The sequence below is a fragment of the Physeter macrocephalus genome, chromosome 5 (genome assembly GCF_002837175.3).
Source record: "Physeter macrocephalus isolate SW-GA chromosome 5, ASM283717v5, whole genome shotgun sequence".
Lineage (NCBI taxonomy): Eukaryota > Metazoa > Chordata > Mammalia > Artiodactyla > Physeteridae > Physeter > Physeter macrocephalus.
In genome coordinates this window covers 88,355,964-88,380,151 of record NC_041218.1, presented here as the reverse complement: position 1 = coordinate 88,380,151, position 24,188 = coordinate 88,355,964, and the positions used below count along the sequence as shown (strand labels likewise).

At 36.4% G+C, this 24,188-nt stretch overlaps 1 protein-coding gene and 1 long non-coding RNA gene across 11 annotated transcripts in view; one reads left to right on the top strand and one right to left on the bottom strand.

Moving 5' to 3' along the window:
* LOC102980705 (uncharacterized) overlaps positions 1-24,188 on the bottom strand; it is a 131,653-nt gene that overhangs the window by 10,695 nt on the left and 96,770 nt on the right. The window lies entirely within an intron of this gene.
* PTPN12 (protein tyrosine phosphatase non-receptor type 12) overlaps positions 1-24,188 on the top strand; it is an 86,881-nt gene that overhangs the window by 16,195 nt on the left and 46,498 nt on the right. For 2 of the 3 annotated variants that reach the window (XM_024115942.3, XM_028490152.2), the window contains exon 2: positions 15,351-15,459. In XM_024115942.3, coding sequence (XP_023971710.1) covers positions 15,351-15,459 — 109 coding nt within the window. Of the gene's footprint in view, positions 1-4,339; positions 4,374-15,350; positions 15,460-24,188 lie in introns of all 3 variants that reach the window. The other variant, XM_028490151.2, reaches the window with a different exon arrangement.

Sequence of the window (24,188 nt, the reverse complement as noted above, 5' to 3'; positions counted from 1 at the left end):
GGCCGCTGGGCCTGCGCGTCCGGAGCCTGTGCTCCGCAACGGGAGAGGCCACAACAGAGGGAGGCCCGCGTACCGCAAAAAAAAAAAAAAAAGTATACTGAGAATAACAGAGAAGAATATGGAACATTCGGGACACTTAAGTGTCTACTTGAGGATGATAAACTCTCAGTGCTGGAGAGTTAGGAACAGAACCTGGAGGGTCATGTAGAAGGTAAATGGATTGAGGAGTTACAAAAAGAATTGTGAATTTGGATTTAACCCTGAATTTGGGAATAGAAGTCACGGGTGAGCTTGTCAAAAGCACTGAGAAGAGGGTAGGACAAATTGGCATTAAAATTTTTTTTGAATGGATTTTATGTTATATTTTTAAAGCAGTGGGAAAATTACCCCTGTCTATGAAATCCTATCATATATGTGAGTTGTCCTGAAAGGTAAATCTGCTATAGACATTTTAGGGAAAAGAGAAGTTGGGGAAGGGAGTGAGGATTGCTCAGAAAGCTAATAAATGTACTGTTTTGGTTTATTATTCTCCCCTCCTCTCTTAACCCTGGATCCCTTCTCCCATTTCTCCCCTCTTACTGCCAACCCTTGTGTTACTGTTTCCCTTGCATTCTATACTTTTTTTTTTTTTTTTTAATTTTTGGCCGCGTTGGGTCTCCGTTGCTGCATGCAGGCTTTCTGTAGTTGTGGTGAGTGGGGGCTACTCTTTGTTGTGGTGCACAGGCTTCTCATTGCGGTGGCTTCTCTTGTTGTGGAGCATGGGTACTGGGCGCGCAGGCTTCAGTAGTTGCAGAGCGTGGGCTCAGTAGTTGTGGCGCTCAGGCATAGTTGCTCCGCAGCACGTGGGATCTTCCTGGACCAGGGATCGAACCTGTGTCCCTTGAATTGGCAGGTGGATTCTTAACTGCAGCGCCACCAGGGAAGTCCCTCTACTTTTTTGTGGGGGGGCAACTTTTTTAATTGTGGTAAAAATGTACATAACAAAAGTCAACGTTTTAACCATTTTTAAGTGTACAGTTCATTGGTATTAAGTACATTCACGTTGTTGTGCAATGAGGATTCTTTTTTTTTTCTTTTTTAAATGAGGATTCTTAAAAAGGAAAAATCATATACTGTTAGGAGAGTCATGGAATGCTTAATAAGAAAGTGCTTTCAAAATGAGCCTAGACGGATAGGTGAATTTTGGTGGAGGGACTTTATAAGTAGAGGGAACCCTATGAGCAAACAAATAAAGGTGGGGATAAAGAAGAGACTTCAAGGAACAGCAATTAGCATTATTAACTAAATAAGCACAATCAAAAAGAACATTTATAGAAATAACTCATATAGTAGGGCTGTTGGTGAATTTATAAGTATTAAGACTTCTGCTTAATAAACAAGGAATTGGTTAAAAATAGTATGAATTTTTAGAATAATTGCTAAATCACTTTTTCAGAGGTAAAAGTAGATTTGGTCTTTGTCATTCATTAAATGTTCTAGCCAGCAGAAGATTTATAATTTAAATAATAAATGTTATTTGATTATAGGGGATATGCTTTAAAATATTTTACTCCCAGAGATTGCCAGTGTACCCACACTACACATTAAATATTGTTACAGGAGGTTTTGTGTGTCTCAGAGAAGTCAAGCTGACAATGAAGTACCAAGTCACCCTAATGGCCTCATCCTATTAGAAATTAGCTTGTACCTAAGAATTGTCACTTCACAAAGCGATGCAAGAGAATACTGCTTTGCCTGAGACTTCACTTTGTCGTCTAAAATGGTAGCTGAATTATAAGAGTTTTTCATTTTATTTTAAAATAAGCAAGTTCAAAAAAGATCCACTCTATTTGGGTAAACTTTTTTAATGTAATAGTTGTCTAAAGGAGTCAGTTTGCCAGTGTAAAGAGACTGGTGAAACATTTAGGGACAAAGCCAGTCTGAATTAGAGTGTTTTTCTCCTGACTTGTATTTAAAGCACAAATATTATAATAATAAAGCTCAAATTTGACCTCATAAAAATGAAAGACACCTATAATACAAAAGATAATGCAAGATAAGCAGTAGATTGAGATAAAACATTTTAACCACATTAATCAGTTGGAGGATTATTATCTAAAATATATAAGTAGCTTCTATATATAACACTCCAATAGGAAAATTAACAAATGCTAAGCAAATTAACAGAAGAAAAATGCAAATAATTATTTAAACATGGAGGAAAAGTCACCAACCTATTCAATAATCAGAGAAATACAAATTAATTAATGTTAACTTTTGAGGGTGTCTATCAGATTCCGCCATATTTGGTGAAATTCAAAAATTGATAATCATGGCATTTCAGAAATTGATAATAGCAAATGTTGGCAAGGATAGAGAAAAACTAGAGTTCTAGATCTGTTAATAGGAAGGTAAACTGGTAAGGCCTTTTTTGGACAGCAGTTTGGCCACTTCTAATCGAATTGATCATGTGTATACTCTTTGACCCATCATGTCAACTTCTAGGAATCTTTTCTTTAAAATATTTTCATATGTGTGTAAAATAGTATGTCCAAGTATATTAGTTACAGCAATTTTTTGTGAAACAGTATATAAAATATCTATTAGTAAAGAGGCTTAACATGGTTGGTTACTTCAAAGGGGAGGGATATGGAGTAGAGGTGATTACTTTTTCATTTCTAATTGTGTGCGGAAAAAGTTAACATAACAAGCCTGTGACTGCTATCCTCAGAAAGGCCTACTTGCAAGATTGGCCCTTGGCTGGGGTCTGGGAACTTGGACTTTTGGGAGGGTTCCCATCATTCCATGATAAGAATGGCTCCCTTTGCCTTTACTGTACAAATGTAGTTTTTGTTAAACACCTACTTTCCTTATGGAAATCTGGGAATTTGGTTCCTTCTAAGACAGAGAGTACCTGTATGACCAGCCACCAATAAACACTCTGGCTACTGAGTCTCTAATGAGCTTCCCTGGTAGACAGCATTTCACCAGTGCTGTCACAGCTCATTGCTGGAGTAATTCAGTGGGTCCTGTGTGACTCCATTAGGGGAGGACTCTTGAAACCGTGTGCCTAGTTTCTTCTGGACTTTGCCTCATGCTCCTTTCCCTTTGCTGCTTTTGCTTTGTATACTTCAGCCGTAATAAATCATAGCTGTGAATATGACGGTAGAGATAGTGTTGTGAGTCATCCTCATGTATCACTGAACCTGCGGGTGGTCTTAGGAACCCATGGCACAACTTGACATTATGGTTTGAATGTTTTAGCATCTGCATGCATTGCTTGTATACATTTTAAACTTAGATTTTATATATTACATATTTAAATTGTATGTATGTGTATACATAGGCACACATATATACCTCATCTCTAAGAATATGTTGATGGGTTTTTATATGTGTGTATTAGCACCCATTTATTCTGTACATTTTCCCCCTGGTGATAAAAGATTGAAAACTTTCCTTGGTGACATTGTAGGTAATATAATAAAGAAGCAAATCAAAAACAAAGTGTCTTCAGGTATGTTATTTAGGACTAGGGGATTATTACTTTAAATAAATTATTTTAAATTACACTTCATTTTTTTTTTTTTTTTGCGGTACGCGGGCCTCTCACTGTTGTGGCCTCTCCCGTTGCGGAGCACAGGCTCCGGTCGCGCAGGCTCAGCGGCCATGGCTCACGGGCCCAGCCGCTCCGCGGCATGTGGGATCTTCCCGGACCGGGGCACGAGCCCGTGTGCCCTGAATCGGCAGGCGGACTCTCAACCACTGCGCCACCAGGGAAGCCCCTACACTTCATTTTTTATCAGTTTCATATGTCAGTATGATGGTAAACCACAAGGATCAAATTTCAAGTAGCATTTTAAATGTATACTCTCAAGTTATACAAACTCTATTATCTCAGCTTATTGAACTAAGTTATAAATGTGATAGTAGGGTGCCAATTCATTGACTATGTGATGTTCTGAATATGGTATCAGTGCCCATTTTGTTTAAAAGACTTGCCATGCTTTACTGAATATGTGATACATGGAAGATACTAGGTATTGTGGAGGAATAAAGAAAAATATAAAAGATTATCTCTGGAAGACAGAAAATTATTATCTTGGGTGGCAGCAGTGATTGTAGTGATGGGATAAAACCTGTAAACAAATGATGGATAGAAGAAGCAGGAATGATAAATACTTTATGACCAAGATCTACTTTTGGAATATATGCTTCCTGAGGGCAATATATTGTTCACCACTATATCTGTACCACCTAAAAGAATACCTGACACATAGAGTAGGTTAGGAAAAATGATATAAGACCAGTCATCCTCATGAAGGTGATAATTGAATCTTACTTTTTCCTTTTATTATAGGTGTCCAGATCCAGTATGTCAGCAAGCTGAGAAAGTAGGTTTTTTTTAAAAATCATAACAGTTAATTCATGAGTTGAGCAGAGCTATCTAATGTTATATGAACACTGTGTGGCTTGGTAATCTGAGACACTGTAATGGCACTTACCAACAACTAGCTGGTTCCTCTTCCTTTAGTGGTTAGGGCAAACAACTATATAGGTAGAGATATTTGAAGACAAAATCATGCCCTTGGTAACCTGGGGTAGGAAGTTATGTGCAAGATTTCTTGCAGAAATCTTGATAATTATATGTAGGTAGATCCTAATTTTTATCATGATTGAAGTTTGGCTTTTTGTTTGATTTTTGTATGTTATATGAAAGAGGAGCACTGTTTATCGTTATTACAAAGAGATATTCGAAGACAAAATCATGCCCTTGGTAACTTGGGGTGCACATAACTTCACAGTAGTGTGAGCTGGCCTTTTCCGGACCAAGTCTAATATAATGCCAGGATGAAATACTTTTTGCAGGAAATTATCACTATCTAATTTCAGAACTTTTTCATCACTCTGAAAAGAAACCCCATACCCATTACCAGTCATACCTCACTCCCTTTCACCCCAGCACCCTGGAAACCACTAATCTACTTCCTGACTATAAATTTGCCTATTTTGGACATTTCATATAAATGGAATTATATATGTTTTTTGTGTCTTCTTTCACTTAGCATAATGTTTTCAAGATTTATCAGCTGAGCATGTATCGGCACTTTATTCCTTTTTGTGGTCAAATAACATTCTATTGTATGACTAGACTACATTTTGTTTATTCATTCATCAGTGGATGGACATTTGGGTTGTTTCCACTTTTTGGCTTCTATGAACAGTGTTACTATGAGCACTTGTGTACACGTTTTTGTGTGGACGTATGTTTTTAGTGCTCTTGGGTATATACCTAGGAGTGGAATTGCTGGGTCATATGGTAACTCTATATTTAACCTTTTGAGTAGTTGCCAAACTGTGTCTCTATTAAGAATTTAAAACTTAATTTTACAAACAAAAGTTTGCCAACCTAACTTGACTTTATCTCTACTTGGTCTTCCCTTCTTTTTGAAAAATGAAATGATTATGTGAAAGCACATCCTTTATTATACTTAATTTTTTATCTTTTTAAAAACATAAATACCTTATATTAAAGCGTTTTTATGCATTGATAGGAAAGATGGGCCCAGCAGATCCCTAAATAGTAATTCCTTATGTGTTACTAGACTTGGGGAGTGGAATGGGACGTTGCAAAAATATGGCTTGTAAAGTTAAGTCTGGTTTGCCAGGTAATTTTCAAGCTTTCGAATAAATAACAGGACATATGTGATCTCTGTGTAGATCCATAATGGAAGGATTAGGGAGAACATCAATGACAATTTATTGTACCATTCCGGAATTTGGCCCATAATTTATTTTGTCTAATGCAGCCTAAAATAGACTTGCAATATACAGTTGAAAATTGCTTTCTGAATTTTTAAATAGAAACTGTAGCTGGTAATGAACAGTGTGGTCTCAAGTATTGTACTGTGGTATGGCATCAAATCTTAGGGTACACACAAAAAGATTAAAATGCTCTTTAAGAACAAAAAAAACCGTAGTATTTGAGTATACAAATAAAGATATTTTGGTATTTGCTAGTTTCAATAACAAGTCAACTAATCTGAGGCAGGTAATTAAAATATTTCCCCAAATTCCTCATCTGTTAATAAATCTTATATGGTCATCTCAGTCTTTACATATTTAAAGGCATGCTCTATGCTAGATGTTGGGTATGGTGCTTTATATGCATGGTTTAATGAGCATAAATGCATTTTTTTCTGTCTCTACTCCTTGACATACATACATTAATTAGTTAGTTATTTATTATACTATTTTGTCATGCTCACCAAATTTTCTCTTTTTCCTCAGTCATTCAAAGGGTTTCTTTGGGACTTCCCTGGCAGTACAGCAGTTTGAATATGGAACTGGAGGGATTTCCCTGGCAGTCCAGTGGTTAAGACTCTGTGCTTCCCATGCAGGGGGCACGGGTTCGATCCCTGGTCCGGGAACTAAAATCCCACATGCCCCACAGCGTGGCAAAAACAAACAAACCAACAACAACAAAGCGTTTCTTAAATCTTTTTATTTTTAATTGAAAAGACAATATAATTAAAGGAAAGAAAATTAAGTTACCTATCATCTTATACTTAAAACAACTGTCTTTCTTCATTGGCAGTGGGACTGGAAAGTTAAGGGCCAGGTTTGGGACATGTTTACTGAGGTGGACTCACCAGAACCTGAAACTGACTGGATGTGTGAGGAAGCAAGTGGACATATAAGGGGGAAGAGTCCAAAACTACTAGGACGTTTTTAAGTCTGAATGGTTAAGGAGGGCAGAGGTGCCACGGAAATAAAAAGGGACATAGAAGCAGGTGAATTTCTTTTTATCTAGTTAGGTTTGAGTTGCTGTTGTGGATGTTCCGTAAGCAGTTTGAATGTGGAACTGGAGGGACTTCCCTGGCAGTCCAGTGGCTAAGTCTTTGCCTTCCAATGCAGGGGGTGCAGGTTCAATCCCTGGTCGGGGAGCTAGGATCTCACATACCGTGCGGCCAAAAAACCAAAACATAAAACAGAAGCATGGAATTCCCTGGTGGTTCAGTGGTTAAGAATCCGCCTGCCAACTCAGGGGACACGGGTTCGAGCCCTGGTCCAGAAAGATCCCACATGCCGCAGAGCAACTAAGCCCGTGTGCCACGACTACCGAGCCTGTGCTCTAGAGTCTGCGAGCCACAACTGCTGAAGCCCGCGCCCCTAGAGCCTGTGCTGTGCAACAAGAGAAGCCACTGCAATGAGAAACACGTGCAGCGCAACGAAGAGTAGCCCTTGCTCCCCCTGCTCGTTGCAACTAGAGAAAGCCCGCCCGCGGCAACGAAGACCCCTACACAGTCAAAAATAAATATAAATAAACTAATAAAAAAAATCTTAAAAAAAATATGGAACTGGAACTGGGGAGAAAAGTCAGCAGAAATACAGATTTGGGGATCGTCATAAATGTAATAGTTAAAGGCATGGTAGTCAGGAGATAAACTTGGTAAGAGACAAAATCTGAGGAGAGGATAGTTCAAGAGAGAACACATGCTTTAAGGGGCTGGATGCAAAGGACCAGAAAGGGTTAGAGGAGAATCAAGAGACACTTGTTTCATGAAATTGAAGAAAGGAGTTTTAAAAGGAGGTCATCATCTGTTAAATACTTTATAGGAATTGAGGCTTTTGGTTTTGATGCCTTTTGGAGATTATTGGTGACTTCATGAAAGTAGTTTTCAGTATAAGTGGTAGAGGGAAGAGTGAAATTTTCAGGGGGTTCAGGAGTTAATGGTTCCCCAGAAAGTATAGGTTTCTCTTTAAAAGTTTGGTCTGTGACCACAGCTTTGTGGCAGTCTGGCCTAGCAAAAAATAATTTATTTCCATATAGTGGCAGATATGAATTTAGTTTCTTAAACCGCAGAGGTGACTCTTCCTGTGCTACATTTTTGCAAAGATGAAAATACGAATTCTGCATCCATGCTATTAATTTGAGGGGTCTTTGTTTTCTTTTTTAGTTGGACAGTCGATGTTATTATAACTTAATGTGTTAAACCTGGGACTCAATATTCTCAAGCTCACTGTATATATATTTTGGAATAAGGAGATTAGTGACGGGTTGCTTTGGAATACTTTGAGAGTCTGGGCTTGGCAGAGTATTCCTCAGTGGAGACTAAAGGGTAAAGAGCACTATAGTGATCATCTTTCCTTAAATCAGACACATAACTAGATAAAGGGAGCCACAGTCAGAGGCCATAGTAGTAATACCCAGGTTTTGGAATTTTTGAGCAATTTGCTGTGGGGACACTGGGACAAAATATTTGAAGTTGGGATTGCCCTGGAAAATGTGGAACCAGTGGTTACATGAGTTAAATAGTTAGAGGGACACGAGATAAAGGATGATGAAACAGATGAAAGAGAAGTTGAGGGCTTTGTGAGTAGAAACAAAATAAAGTAAACCTGGGAACGCTTTTTTTTTTTTCCCCATTTGCTGTATTAACAAAACAATTGTATTGTCCTCTTAGTTAAAATAGGATTCTACTTTTTTTCCATAAAAAATATAGCCCAGAGGTAGGGAGGGGATAAACTTGGATTATATCCTCCTAATATTTTGATCTTGAGAAAGTACTGTATTTTCTTTTCAAACCAGAGAACAGGAGCCTTTCCTTTAAGAAAAGGAAACCATTTGCTTGTTGTCTAGGGTGTGCAAAAAACGATTATAGTCTTCCTGTGAAATTTTTTTATTACCTTTTTTCTTAAAAACTTTAATGTTTTGCCATATTCATTGTTTTAAAATATAAAGTCTGTAGTGCAAAGTTTTATTTAAAAACGAATACTCAAAATGAAGATCCATTGCTTCATCTATTCAGGGAGGATTATAAAGCTACTATGTTGAGGAGATCTCCTTTGCTGTTATTTGATGGTACTAGGAATTGAACCCCAGCTTCTCTGACTCAAAGCTGTCTCACTGTGAAGTGGTAATGAAATTTAAGGAGTCAGAGAAAATTATTTCCTAAGTTTACTGGTCAATTCTGATTTGCATCCATTTCTTCTGAACATAACCACCTGAGAAGACCTAAAGAGTATATTGACTTGCTGCAGTTTGTCACAGGTTATGATTGTAGTAGCTGGTATTAATAGAATAAGAAGATATGGTCCGCATCTTCAGGGAACTCATGTTCTATCAGGGATGGTATATGTGCACATATAAATAATTATTGTACATTGGGAGATGTCCTAGATGGAGAGGTATATCGCAAGTGCTGTGGGTAGAGACGAGGAAGCAGTATGGGAGGAAGTGGAAGATGGGATTGGGTGCCAGGACTATTCTCAGGGAATGTTTCAGCAAGATGATATCTGTACTGAGCTAGAAAGAAGCGAGGAGTTTGCTTGGTAGACTACTAGGAAAATAACTGAAGCATCGAAATCAGGATGATCAAAGAGTAAAAATCATTACTCTTATTAATACCCAAAGACTGGTAAGATTGGCCCCTGTTTACTTCAAAGTATGTCCTTTTAGTATCAGCCCTGACTTAGCTTTAATGAGAAGGCATAGCTATGCATTTCTGAAGAAGAATGGCAGACGGTTTAGTCTGTCATGCAGCTGTAGGTAAAGCGTGAGCAAAGATAGGAAGATGAATTTTGAAAGGCAGAGTTTCATATTTTGCACCTTAAGGTAAACGTTGCAGTTGTGTAGTTGAAAGACCCGTTAGTTATTTTAGTTGCTTGTAACAGTTATTATTAGAGGCATACATATTTTTATATAAATATATTTGTAAAGATTTAAGAACAGCCAGTTAAGTTAGAGATAGTATATGTTTGGTGGAAATTATACTCTGATTTTACTACTTGCTGCTGTTACTTTGTATTTGAGGTTTTAAAAAAATTTATTTTGTCTTAGTAATCATCCACCTTGTGTGGTTGGATTAGCTCAGTAGTATTACGATTGAGGGGCTTTTGTGACTGATGGCATTAACATTTCAGGCATAAAACCAGATGAATTTTTTCATTTAACAGTTATTACCGTGTGCCAACTGTGTGCCAAACGCCCTGCCTTTTAAAATTCAGATGGATTTTCCAGTATTTGCCTCAGAAATATTTCAGAGCAATGGCAAAAGCAGTACTATATAGGTATTCATGTATTTTGCTACAGGGTAACTCTAAAGCTTGAGTAATTCCATTTTATTTCACTTTAAGGTAATGTTGTTTGGATTTGTATCGTGTGCGCATATTTACTAAAATTAGTGTCTTATGAAGCTGTTTTTTAAGTGTTAATGACATTCAGGAATTTGGGGCAGTAGTGTGTGGCCTAGTAACAGTATGAGAAGGCTTGAGCTCCAATATTTAATTTATTTATAGGCCATTTTATACAAAAAGAATTTGAGTTAGCTTAATTTTATTTTAGCTCTACTACTTTTCTGTCCATTTGTTTTCTTAATTGTCCTGATTGAAAATCCAGCCAACAAGTAAATTTAACACTTGTTCCTGTCTACATTTATTCTGAATTCTAAGCCTGTTTGGTGAGTATGAAGAGAATTAGATAAGTTTTAGCGGTGGAGCTAACACAGCTTGCTGATGGATTGACTGGATGTTGGGGGTGAGGGGAGGCGGAGGTAGGAATCACGATGATTCCCAGCTTTGAGGCTTGAGCAGCTATTGAATGGTGGTGCTCTTTGGACATGGTTGTGATGCCTGTGAGACACCCAGTGGACAACTGAGTAGGCAGTTCACTCTTTGACTGGAGAGATTCAACAAGTGTCACAAACACATTGTCACTAGCTTTGGTCCTCAGATAAACAAGGGAACTGTTCTACCCTTTTAAAGAACCAAATCTTGACACACAACTGGATACCTTAAAGAGGATAGTCATATTGCATGTGACTTTAGGGGCCTCTGAGAATCAGTTATTGATTTAGGATTGGGGAATAAAACTTCTGTGTTTTTAAGAAATAAAGAGAAGGTAATTTGTTTGGAACTTTAAAACAGTGAATATTAAACTCCATTTTTGTTTGCATCACAAATTCTAATGTATTAGAGACATCTCTGTGACTTATCTGAGAAGGCTAATTAAACAATTCTTGAAGTCACCCATTTTAATGTGATTTGCATTGCACTAGCTGTAAAGTACAATAAGATAGTCCCGTCTCTTCTTTCAGTTTTATAGGCTAATGGGTGACACATTAGACTGTAAATACTTTTCAGAAGTGGTAATAACACAATATTATTGACTACTAAGTGCTGGGAACTGGGAGCAATGAGGAAGGGAGTGTTCAAGAAAGACTGGGGGGGCTTCCCTGGTGGCGCAGTGGTTGAGAGTCCGCCTGCAGATGCAGGGGACACGGGTTCGTGCCCCGGCCCGGGAAGATCCCACATGCCTCGGAGCGGCTGGGCCCGTGAGTCATGGCCGCTGAGCCTGCGCGTCCGGAGCCTGTGCTCCGCAACAGGAGAGGCCACAACGAGAGGCCCGCGTACCGCAAAAAAAAAAAAAAAAAGAGTACATATACAGTCTAAAAACAACTCAGAAGGGAAAGATTATTGTTGCATGAGGGTAGTAAGAAACTCTGAAGGAGCTAGGACTTAAAAGATGTATAAGATTTGGAGGTATGTGAGTGGAATGACCACTAAGAAGCAAAGAAAGAGCATACACAAAGACACAGAAAGATGATTATCATGATAATTTTTAAAAGTCGAATCTCGAAAGCATCTTTTTATGGTGTTTTGTTTACCAATTACATACTGCTGGTGTCAAGGGCTACCAGATCTGTACATTGTTGTATTATTCTGATGTTTTAAGAGATTTAGGAAGGAGTTTTGGTTTGCTGTACCTCCCAGTTTATCTAGAATTTAATCTCAAAACTTTGTGGTTTTTTTTTTTTTTTTTTTTTTTTTTTTTTTTTTTGGCGGTACGTGGGCGTCTTACTGTTGTGGCCTCTCCCTTTGCGGGGCACAGGCTCCTTTTGTTTATAGGTGGTGTGGCTTTTTTGCTCCCACTTGCTGCTGAACAGTGATCTCCTCCCCATCCCTTTTTTTTGCTACTTGATAATTACATTTTCCCTTCTTCATCCCTAATCCGTGCTCCTCCTCTCAAGAAAAATCCCTAATCACTTTTCAGAAATTGTCAATGCTGCCAGTCTGTACATAAAATCCAGAGGAATCTAAGAATTGTTGAAAATCAACATCCATTCCTCCTTGCAGTCGATCACCATACTCCTTCCTCTGGAACATACCTTATACCAGTGGTTCTTACGCACAACCCCCAGACGGCAGCCGCAGCATCACCTGGAAACTCATTAAATACAAATTCCCAGGCTGCATCCCAGACCTACGGAATCAGAAACCCTGAGGGTGGGGCTCTGCAATCCTCCTTTTAACAAGGCCTCCAGGTGATTCTGAAGCATGCGCAAATTTGACAGTATGAATGAAGCATGCTTTAAAATACTCAACACTCCCAAGTAAACAAATTAGCCTAGAATATGTGACTCCTTTTGGTCTCTGATCTAAGAAAGATTTTATTTAAAGAAAGAAAGAAATCTATAGTAGCAAATAACATTTAAAGAGTTTCAGTAATTACTCAATAGTAATAGTTAACATTTATTGAGCCCATTTTTTCATGCCAGGCTCTTTGGTGAGAGTAGTAGGTATTATCCTCAGATCACATAGGATGAGACACAGGTTAAATTAATTCAGTGTCTTATAGCCAGAGAGTGTCAGATCAAGAATTTTAATTCAAGCAACTAACTATAAAGCTGATCTTTTTGTTAGGAAATAAGTTCCTATTTGAGGATATCTTTTTAATACAGTTGGGTAGAATTTTTTTGATGCCAATTTTTTTAAAAGTACGAAACAGTTTTTATGTTTAATAGGCCACCGTTGTTTAATTTATACTACATCATAGATTAGTATCTCTAAGGGGTATGAAAATTTCTAAGTTCACTACTTATGTAGACTTATTTTAATAGAACATTCTTCATTGGAACCGTGACAGTAGAAGGCATCCCATGCTGTGCTAGTCTTCAAGAAAACTGAATGTATAAAAATTGAAACTCAAATTAGATATTTATTTGTACACAGAAGTGTTCTTAAGTTTCATTATACGAGAAATGAGAAGTCATTTTCTAGAAAAACTTTGTTTTGCACATTTCTCAATAACATAATTTGTCTTGTAAAAGAAGAAATGCTTGGCGTGATTGCAGCAGGTATTCCAGAAGTGCATTTACATTTTATAATTAAATTCATCCCCTCTTCCCTTTGCTTTGTATTTTTTTTATATGTGTGTATGTGTGTGTGTATGTGTGTGTGTGTGTGTGTGTGTGTGTGTGTGTTTTCAGTGACAGTTACCTAACTTATATCCCTTTCCCCCTGTGTTTCTGCAACTGTTTGGATTGATATCTTTCTGTCAGTCACATTCACATAGAATATTTTGTAATACATTAAGGTACTATATTTAAAAATGAAAATCTCTGAGCAGAGAAAACGCAAAAATTCTGATTAAATATGTGAGATATATATGTTAGTAACTGGGAGGATCTTTGTTAATGTGGAATAATGAAATTATGAATAATCTTTTCTTTTAATTTTTTTAACATTTTATTTTTGAATAGGTAATGCATTCATGTAATCCAAAAAGTATGAAAGGACATATAGTAATATTTCCTTCCCATCCATTTCCTACAGCAACTCATTCTCTTCCCCATAGACAACAACTTTTGTTAATAGTTTCGGAGATGTTTTAGGCACATGTACAGGCGAATACAAATGTATTTTTTTCTCTTTAACACCAATAGTTATATATACACTATTGTGTTCTCTGCTTTTTTACACTTAATATATATTTTTGAGATCTTTCCATATCACAGTATATCAAGAGCTTCCTCATTTGTTTTCAACATATGTCATATTTGATTGTATAAATGAAACATCTTTTTAGCCAGTCCTCTGTTAACAGTCTTTTCCAATTTTTGCAGTCTTTTGCTGTTATAAACAGTTCTGCAATAAATAACTTTGTGTGTACATCATTTCATGAGTGTGTGCCATTTATCTAGAGAACAAATTTGTAGAAGTGCAGTTCCTAGGTTAAAGGGTTATGTGTATTTGTAGTTGACAAATTATCCTCCTTAGGGGTTGTGCTAATGTTCTTTTCTACCCGTATTGCATCAAAGTTCTGGTTTTCCCACACCCTCACGAACAGCCCATTTACTTTTTAAATACAATTTTTACCCCCAGTACACCTACATACTTTGAGAACTTTATTACTACAGGAAATAACATCATAAATGTGGAGAATTTTGCTTTGGCATTGTGCCAGTGCAGAACAAGATTCTAGTTAAGTCTTTTTATCTTAAAAATGAATATTCCTGCTTTAGATCTCTAAGACTGTGATGATAAAGTTCAGCAGTTTTTCAGAGAAAAACAGAAAGCTTACTATTCTATGTGTTAGAGTCTATTTTAAGATTATTTCAAGTGTTATATGTTAAAGTATGTCAATATAAGAATAAGTTAAGGATCTCGAATTAAAGTTCTATCTGATTTTTTAAAAATATAGACATAATATTCTTAGTTGCTTAATTATTAGCATCACAAGGAACAAAAATAAAATGGTGAAAAAGTTAAACATTACCAGATTTCTTTTTCATTTGTATTTAATAATTTTGTTGAATAGTAAAACTAGAATGCCTTCAATATGTCTTTAAGCCTGGAAGAAAGTAGTCTCCTTTGAAATTAAATTTCAGCAATGTAGTTGAGTAGTGAATTTAAACAATTCACAATGCTGACTTTCAGTGCTTCTGAAAGCAGGAAGTGTATTACTGACATGCAGAAATATTCCAGCCCAAAGAACATCCCTACCGCCATATGTGGTAAGAATTTGTCACTGACTCACAAACCACTTCTGTAATGCAGTGAATAAGCAGAATTGGTCTTTGTTAGACATTTCCAGTTCAATATCAAAGGACTTTGTTTTACAGTGTCTTATAAGTAATTATTAGCTTATGCCTTGGAAGGAGGCTTGCACATCATGGGTGCTCAAGGTTTATTGAGAGAAGAAATAAAGAAACTTGTACATGATCTTTTAGGCATGATTTTCAAATTTGCTTTTTGAGACCCTGAGTTAAATATTCTGATTCAGTGTATTAATGATTTATTTAAATAAAATTACTTTTATTCTAGTGTGTCCCCCCCAACCGCTTTTGATTTTTACTACTGTTTGGAGTATTAATCTTATGTTTGCACTTATGCTAAAAATGAAATTATCTTAGGGTTAATTATTAAGGGGTAGGGAGATATCGTGAACTTAGAAAAACAAGAAAATGAGTTGTGAGGAATCAGGGTTAGCAAAATTCAATGAAGAGCTATTTATCATTAAAATTTTCATTAAAAATTTGAAATACTAATGTTTTTCTGAACTTGAATTTTCTATTTTTGATTTTAAGCGACTAAGAAGATTGTCAACCAAGTATAGAACAGAAAAGATTTATCCCACAGCCACTGGAGAAAAAGAAGAAAATGTTAAAAAGAACAGATATAAGGACATACTGCCATGTAAGTTTGAAATGCCATTAATGGAACAAATGGAAATGCTAATTAGCAGTTTTATAGCCTAAACTAGCTTTGTTCTAAATAAATAAATGATAATAATTTGTGATTGTGCTTGCCTTTCCTTCTGATAATAGTTTTGTTGTTGTAGTTGTTTTCTTGTTTAATTTTTCTTTAAGCATCACAATTACTCTGATACCCACTTTTAAATACTGAAAAATCCAAGTAAAAATACCTTTTGTGGACTCCCTGTTCAAAGAAGTTATTTTGTTAAAATAAAATAATACAGACATAATTCAGTAAGTATAATTGAATACATTTTGTAAAATGCTAAAAATATTAACTCTTACCTATTGTCTATTAACAATAAGAACCTTAATTGATTAATTATGCATTAAAAATGAACCATAAGATGATTCATGCCTGTGTGTCTGCTGTTCTCAGTAGTCTAAATATGATCTCTGAGGGTATCTCTGAGGGCATGCCTAAGACTGATAGCATCATGTTCTAATAACCATAATATAATTATATTCTTAAATAGCATAGTTTTCTAGCAAAATACCTTTACCTCTAAAAGCATGCATACATAAGGGTCCCCATTTTATAAAGTAAAAATTTATATCATACCTGCTATCTGTTAAAGCTACCAGTAGTCTTTCTCTTTTCTTTCAAGTATCTTGAAATATATACATTCCATGACACCATTCCCTCAACTCTCCATTCATCCTTTTTTTCCCTAGTTTTACTGAGGTACAGTTGACAAAATGTCATTCATTCATTCCTAAAGCTTGTTCTTCTAAAATGTCCTTGATAAATTTCCCAGTGACTTTAATTGCCATATTTGGTAGTCTTTTTTTAGTGCTTATTCCTTTCTGTTAACTATTTTGATGTCATTGACCAGTCCCTATTTTTGAAATTTTCTTCTTCCTTAATATCCCTTTTTCATATTGCCTCCTCTCTCTCGTCTCCTTCCCTCTCTTTCTTTTTTTTTTTTTTTTAATTTTTTTTTTTTTTTGCGGTATGCGGGCCTCTCACTGTTGTGGCCTCTCCCGTTGTGGAGCACAGGCTCCGAACGCGCAGGCCCAGTGGCCATGGCTCACGGGCCCAGCCGCTCCGCGGCATGCGGGATCCTCCCGGACCGGGGCACAGAACCCGCGTCCACTGCATCGGCAGGCGTCAACCACTGCGCCACCAGGGAAGCCCATCCTTCCCTCTCTTTCTTACTGTCTTCTTTGCATAAATTTAATCCTTCATCTTTCTATTGTTGTTCAGCTTTACTCTCAGCTGTGGGATCTGTGAGTGGCTGGTAGTAGCAAAATTATTACAAAACGGCAGCATAGCGTAATGGTGAAGAGTTCTGACTCTGGAAGTTCAAATCCTGGTTCTGTCACTTGCTATCTATGACTTTGGACTCATCTTCTCCGTGCCTTTGTTTCTTCATCTTCGCAATGGAGATTAAAATAATAATACTTTTAAAGATTATTTTGTGCATGTAAAATGCTTACAATTATCCCTAGTATATAGTAACCACTCATTAAGCTTTTGGAAAATATACTCTACTTTTCTTACCAGTCCACTTCAGAATAGTGAATAGTATAGGTTTCTGGACAGTTTTTTAAAAATTAAGCAATATAATCTTGAGGTACTCTTACTGTGCTCTGGAATTAATGCACATACTCTTAAAGAGACAGTTTCTCTACCTTCTTTTTCTGTCATCTGGGGAAATGAATCTCAAACAGCTTCAGATTTCTGTTTTCATATGTTGTGTTTCATTCATTAATTTCATAAAAAACTTTGAGCATATACTATGTGCTGCAGATACAGCAGGAAACGAACTGACAAAATTCCCTGCCCCCGTGGAGCTTATATTCTAGTCAAGGTGATGGACAATTAATTCAAATAACATAGTATGTTCTCTCATAGTAATTAGTGCTGTTGAGAATAATATAGTAGGAGGTACAGAGAGAAAATTGAGAATAGAAGGGGGAGGTTTTGTGATTTTAAATAGAGATAGAGGGGGAAGGTCAATGGTATGTTGTTCAACGGCCCCTCTGAAAAATAAAAGCCTTGGTTTGTATTGCTTGCTAATTTCCATAGTAAATGGAATATTTACCATAATCATCACAACAAAACTACGAGGTAGGTACTATTATATGCCATTTTGCAGATGAAAAACTGAGACAGAGAGAGGTTAAATACCTTGTCACATAGCTAATAGGGTGGTGAAAAGTTAAACCCAGGCAGCTTGTACCCAGAGCATTGGTTTTCAACTACAGTGATACTGCTCCTGAAGGGACATTTAGCAGTGTCAGGAGGTGGTTTGGTTGTCACAACTAGGCTGTGTCACAAGCAGGCTGCTACTGGCATCTAGTGGGTAGAGAACAGGGATGCTACTGCATCCTACAATACAGAGGCTTCAGCCTCCCCACAACAAAGAATTATCCAAGGCCAAAATATCAATAGTGCTGAGGCTGAGAAACCTTGCCCTAGAGCCTGAGCTCTTAATTACAGTGCTATAGGCAGAGTAGCAGTGCCTTTTTCCCTTTAAGTTATTTAAGGTTTGATAAGTCAGTTTCCAATAAATTTCTAGTCATTTTAATTTGGAAAACTATATTGAAAGTAATAGTATTTAGAGATAATGTTTTCTTACTATCATAAGAATAATGTAAATTGTCAATTTCCTTTGAGTATTTAGCATGTCCAGTGCTTGCAGGTACGGTATATTTTTAAAAACAGCTTTGTTGAGGTATAATTTACATACCATAAAATTTACCCATTTTAAGAAAAGGGAACTCTTGTACACTGTTGACGGGAATGTAAATTGGTGCAGCCAGTGTGGAAAACAGTATGCAGCTTTCCCAAAAAACAAAAAATAGGGCTTCCCTGGTGGCACAGTTGTTGAGAGTCCGCCTGCCGATGCAGGGGACACGGGTTCGTGTGGAACCCACATGCCGCGGAGCGGCTGGGCCCGTGAGCCATGGCCGCTGAGCCTGCGCGGCCGGAGCCCGTGCTCCACGACGGGAGAGGCCACAACAGTGAGAGGCCCGCGTACCGCAAAAAAACCCCCAAAACACCCCCCCCAAAATAGAACTACCATATGACCCAGCAATTCCACTTCTGGGTATATATCCACAAAAACAAAAACACTAATTTGAAGAGATACAAGCACCCCAGTATTCATAGCAGCATTATTTACAATTGCCAAGATATGGAAGCAACCTAAGTGTCCATCAGCAGATGAATGGATAAAGAGGTATTTTAAATATAGATATAGTGGAATACTACTGAACTATGAAAATGAAGGAAATTTTGCCATTTGCAGCGACATGGATGGACTTGGAGGGCGTTATGCTAAGTGAAATAAGTCAGACAAAGACAAAACTGTATGATATCACTTATATGTGGAATTAAAAAAAATACAACAAACTAGTGAATCTAACAGAAAAGAAGCAGGCTCACAGATATAGTGAACAAACTAGTGGCTCCGGGGAGTGGGAGTGGCAATATGGGGGCGGGGGTGGGGAGGATAAACTGTTGGTGTACGATACGCTCAGGGATGTATTATACAACATGGGGAATATGGCCAGTATTGTGTAATAACTATAAATGGAAAGCAGTCTTTAAAAAAAGTTTATAGAGTTGTACAATCATCAACACAATACAGTCTTAGAATATTTCCATCACACCAAAAAGGTCACTTATGCCAGTTTGTAATCTTCAGCCCCAGGCAGCTACTAATCTGCTTTCCATCTCTAGATTTTCCTTTCCTGGAAATCTCATATAAATGTAATCATACAATATGTAGTCTTTTGTGTCTGGCTTTTTTCACTTAGCATATTTTTGAGATTCATCCATGTCATACAATATATTAGTACGTAGTTCATTCCTTTTTATTGTTCACTAGTATTCCATTGTATGGCTATCACATTTTGTATATCCATTCAGTAGTTGAGGAACATTATAAATAATGCTGCTATGAACATTTCTAGGTAAATCTTTGTATGGACATATGGTTTTATTTTTCTTGGGTAGATGCTTAGGAATGGAATTTCTGGGTCTGTGGAAGCTTATGTTTATTTTTTTAAATTATTTTTTCAAATAAATTAATTAATTTTATTTGGTTGCCCTGGGTCTATTTGGTCTTAGTTATGGCTCGCAGGCTCCTTAGTTGTGGCTCGCGGTCTTCTTAGTTGCATCTCACTGGCTCCTTAGTTGTGACATGCGAACTCTTAGTTGTGGCATGCATGCGGGATCTAGTTCCCTGACCAGGGATCGAACCCTGGCCCCCTGCATTAGGAACACGGGGTCTTAACCACTGCGCCTCCAGGGAAGTCCCAGAAGCTTATGTTTAACATTTTAAGGGACTGCTAAATTGTTTTTCTAAGTAGCTGTGTACCATTTTACACTAGCAGTGTATGAGGGTTCTAGTTTCTCTACATCCTTGCTAACACTTGTTTTTGACAGTCTTTTTGATTATAGTTTTTCTAGTGGATGTGTAGAGATACCTCTACACATCCACTAGAATAATAGAGGTATCTCCTTATGGTTCCACTTTGCATTTCACTAATGACTAATGATGTTGAGCATATTTTCATGTTCTGTTAGCCACTGTATACTGTCTTTGGTGAACAGTCTCTTCAAATCATTTGTAGTTTTTTAAAATTGATTTTTTATAAAAGTTATAAAAGTTCATAACTTTTATAAAAGTTATAAAGTTTTATAAAGTTGAGTTATAAAAGTTTTTTACATACCCTAGATACAAGTAGTTTTTCAGATATTATGATTTGCACATTTTTTTCCCAGTTTATAGCTTGTCTTTTCTTAATGGTGTTTTTTAAAGTGTGCAAGCTTTTAATTTTCATGAAGTCCAGTTTATCAGTTTTATGGATCATGTTTTTGATATTCAATCCAAGAACTCTTTGCCTAATCCAAACTCACAAAGATTTTCTCCTATGTTTTCTCATTTCATTCCTAGAAGTATTATAGTTTTAGCTCCTACATTTAAGTCTATAATTCATTTTGAGTTAATTTTTAATATGGCATGAGGTAAGGGTCTAAAATAATCTTTGAGCATGTGCCAGTGTTCCAGCACTATTTGTTGAACATTATCCTTTCTCCATTGAATTGCCTTCTTTCCTTTGTTGGAAATCATCTGACTGTAAATGTAAGGGTTTATTTTTGGACCCCTAATTCATTTTCATTGACTTATTCTTCAGCCAATATCACACTGTCTTGATCATTATAGCTTTATAGTAAGTTTTAAAAGCAAGAAGTGTTAAGTTCTCTGTGTTCTTACTTTTAAAAAATTGGTTTGGTTCTTCTGAGTCCTTTGCATTTCCCTATAAATTGTGAGATAAGCTTGTCAATTTCTGCAAAAAATCCTACTGGAATTTTGATAAGAGTTGTGATGGATCTGTGGATCAATTTAGGGAGAATTGCCATCTTAAATCATATTGACTCTTCCAATCTAAGTGTCCATCAACAGATGAATGGATAACGAAGGTGTGAAATATATATATAGAATGTCTCTCTCCATTTATTTAGATCTTCTTTATTTCTCTCAGCAATGTTTTATGGTTTTCAGTGTCCAAGTCTCGTATTTCTTTTTAAAAAGTCTTTATGCTATTGTGAATGGAATTATTTTAATTGTATTTTCAAGTTCTTTATTACTAGTATATAGAAATACAATTTACATTTGCATGTTGATTTTTTTTTTTTAATCCACTGACCTCCCTGGACTCATTTATTTTAGTATTTAGCTTAGTATTTTTTTTGTGAAAACTAGGATTTTTTACATATCAGAATCTTGTCATTTGCAACTAGTGACCGTTTTACTACTTCCTTTCCAATCTGAGTGTCTTTTTTGCCTTATTGCTCTGGCTAGAACCTCTAGTATAATGTTAACTTGAAGTGGCAAGAGCAGACATCCTTGCTTTTGATCCATTAAAAGTAATTTCATCACTATTCAGAGATCACTTAGTTTTTTCTCAAGCCATCTTGGAGATTTGTTTTATTTTATGGTAGAACACTGAGGCTAGTCCTATAATTAAGAAATTTCTAGATACTCTTGTGTCAAGGATGACCGGTGCTTTTGTCTGTTGAAAAGGGCTAAAACTGAGTTGGCTAGCCTTTAGAAGTGATGGATCAGGGTGTTCTGCCTATCCCAATATTAATTATGGAGATCCTTTTATTTCTCAGACCTAGGATTTATCAAGAGGTGTGTGTTTCCTTGGAGGTGACAATATGTATTTTTGTTGTTGCAATAGGTGTTGATGTTTGCTCAAGAAAAAAATGTTGCTACTTTAAAGAGCCTCTTGTGTAGCGAATATTGGTTTTATCTATTTGGAATTGGGCTCTTGGGAGATTGTACAGGCAGTCTGCAAAACGATGGAGAGGAATGATTGTTTTCATTTCTTTAATATTCTTTAAATTATTTCTATTCATGTTTATGCTTAATAACAGCACCAATGAATATTAAAATATGCATTTTGTGTTATACACAGCATAATATTGATTTTTTTCTCTCACAGTCCAGTGGTTAAGACTCCGTGCTCCCAATGCCGGGAGCCCTGGTTGGGGAACTAAGATCCCACATACCACAACCAAGCCCGCGGCAACAAAGACCCAGCACAGCCTACATAAATAAATAAATAAATAAATAAATAAATAAATAAATAGGTCGGGGAACTAAGATCCCACATACCACAATTAAGACCACGCTGCAACAAAGACCCAGTGCAGCCTAATAAATAAATAAATAAATAATAAATAAAAATTTTAAAAATTATAAAAATACATATATATACTATGATTATACAGTATGAAGTAGTGACTACAAAATTTGCCTGTACTTTAGAGTTTTAAAAAAAGCCATTTCTTTAAAAAAAATTTTTATTGAAGCATAGTTGATTTACAATGTTGTGTTAATTTTTGCTGTACAGCAAAGTCATTCAGTTATACTTATATATTCTTTTTCATATCCCTTTCCATTATGGCTTATCACAGGATATTGAATACAGTTTCCTGTTCTATACAGTAGGACCTTGTTTATCCATCCTATATGTAATAGTTTGCATCTGCTAATCCCAAACTCCCAATCCTTCTCTCCCCCGGCCACCCTCCCCCTTGGCAACCACAAGTCTGTTACCTATGTCTGTGAGTCTGTTTCTGTTTCATAGATATGTTCATTTGTGTCGTATTTTAGATTCCACATATAAGTGATATCATATGGTATTTGTCTTTCTCTTTCTGACTTACTTCACTTCGTATGAGAATCTCTAGGTCCATCCATGTTGCTGCATACAAAGGGCATTATTTCATTAAAAAAAAAAAAAGCCATTTCTGTGCCCCATCTTGAACTGACTGAATCAAACTTACTGCAGAATATGCAACTCGGAAATCTTGCATTTTCATTTGCTTTTCCCAGTCCCCAGCTGCTGTATGATTAGCCATAGGTGAAATAAGATTGGCAAAATACTGATAATTATTGAAGTTGGGTAATGGATAGATAGGGATTCATTATACTATCATATTTTTGTATATGCATAAAATTTTCCATCACAGAAAATTAAAAAAAAATTCCCAGCTTGCATGTAGCAAGCAGCTTGGCACAAGTCTTGACTATCATTTGGGAGCCACTGCTCTCATTTGGATTCACAATCCCCAAAACATTTACTAAGGATCCAGTGGTAAACCAACTACTGTACAAAGGTCTCTGGCTTTGAGATACTTTGAATAGAGGCTAACATGCCACATGAATAAGGGTAATGAGGTGGGACCCCTCATTACTGGCAAACATGGTTGAGAGGAAGCTTCATATAGTTACTTAACTGTCATTGTCCTAACTACTGAATTATTCTATTGTCATTTACCCAAAGCATATGTATATTTCTTATCCCAAATGGCTTTTAAAAAAGACATGTAGGATGGAGTGAAATAAGAAAGCATTGATAAACATGTAAATATTCTCTTTCCTGGAAACATGGTAAGGAGATACATAATTTTAATTGGAAGCTACTATGTCTTTTTTATATATCTCTTCCTACAAATTTCCAAAGGAAATTTCACCAAAAATAAATAAATGAAATCAGCAGAAATGGGCCTTTGTACTAATGTATAAAATTCGCATCATTGGCAAATAAATTAGTTATTCATTAGTTTTCCTTTTAAAAAGTTTGCTAAGAAGTTTATTTGTATCTGTTACCATTTCTGTATGTCTTTTTGTATTTTAATTGCCTTTAATAGTCATTGTCCCTGGATTAGAAAGGACCAAAATGATAGTGGCATGTTACATGTTATGGCCCTTTCTAATCTGGAGACCATGAATCTTAGATAATCCTACTACTTTAGGGTTTCATAGGCTCAAAGTATGTCCCCAAATATTTATTTACTACAAAGGGAAAGAAAGTAACTTCACAGCGGAGACACCAGCTGACACCAAATTAACCGAAACCAAGGTTAACCTCACAAGTAACATGACATATTGACATCATGAACCCCTTGGTGTGTCTTCTCACTGAGGACACATGATTGTTCTCTGCTCTTCTGGACAAAATGCATAACCTCATTCCAATCATAAGAAAAATATCAGTCAAAGGAACTTTTATAGATTGGAAGAGACTTAGGAGAAATAATAACAAAGTGTATTTTGGGATCCTGGAAAGAAAAAAGATACTTTTTTTTAACTGGTAAAATTTGTATACAGTCTGTTGTTTAATTAATAGTATCGTAACAAT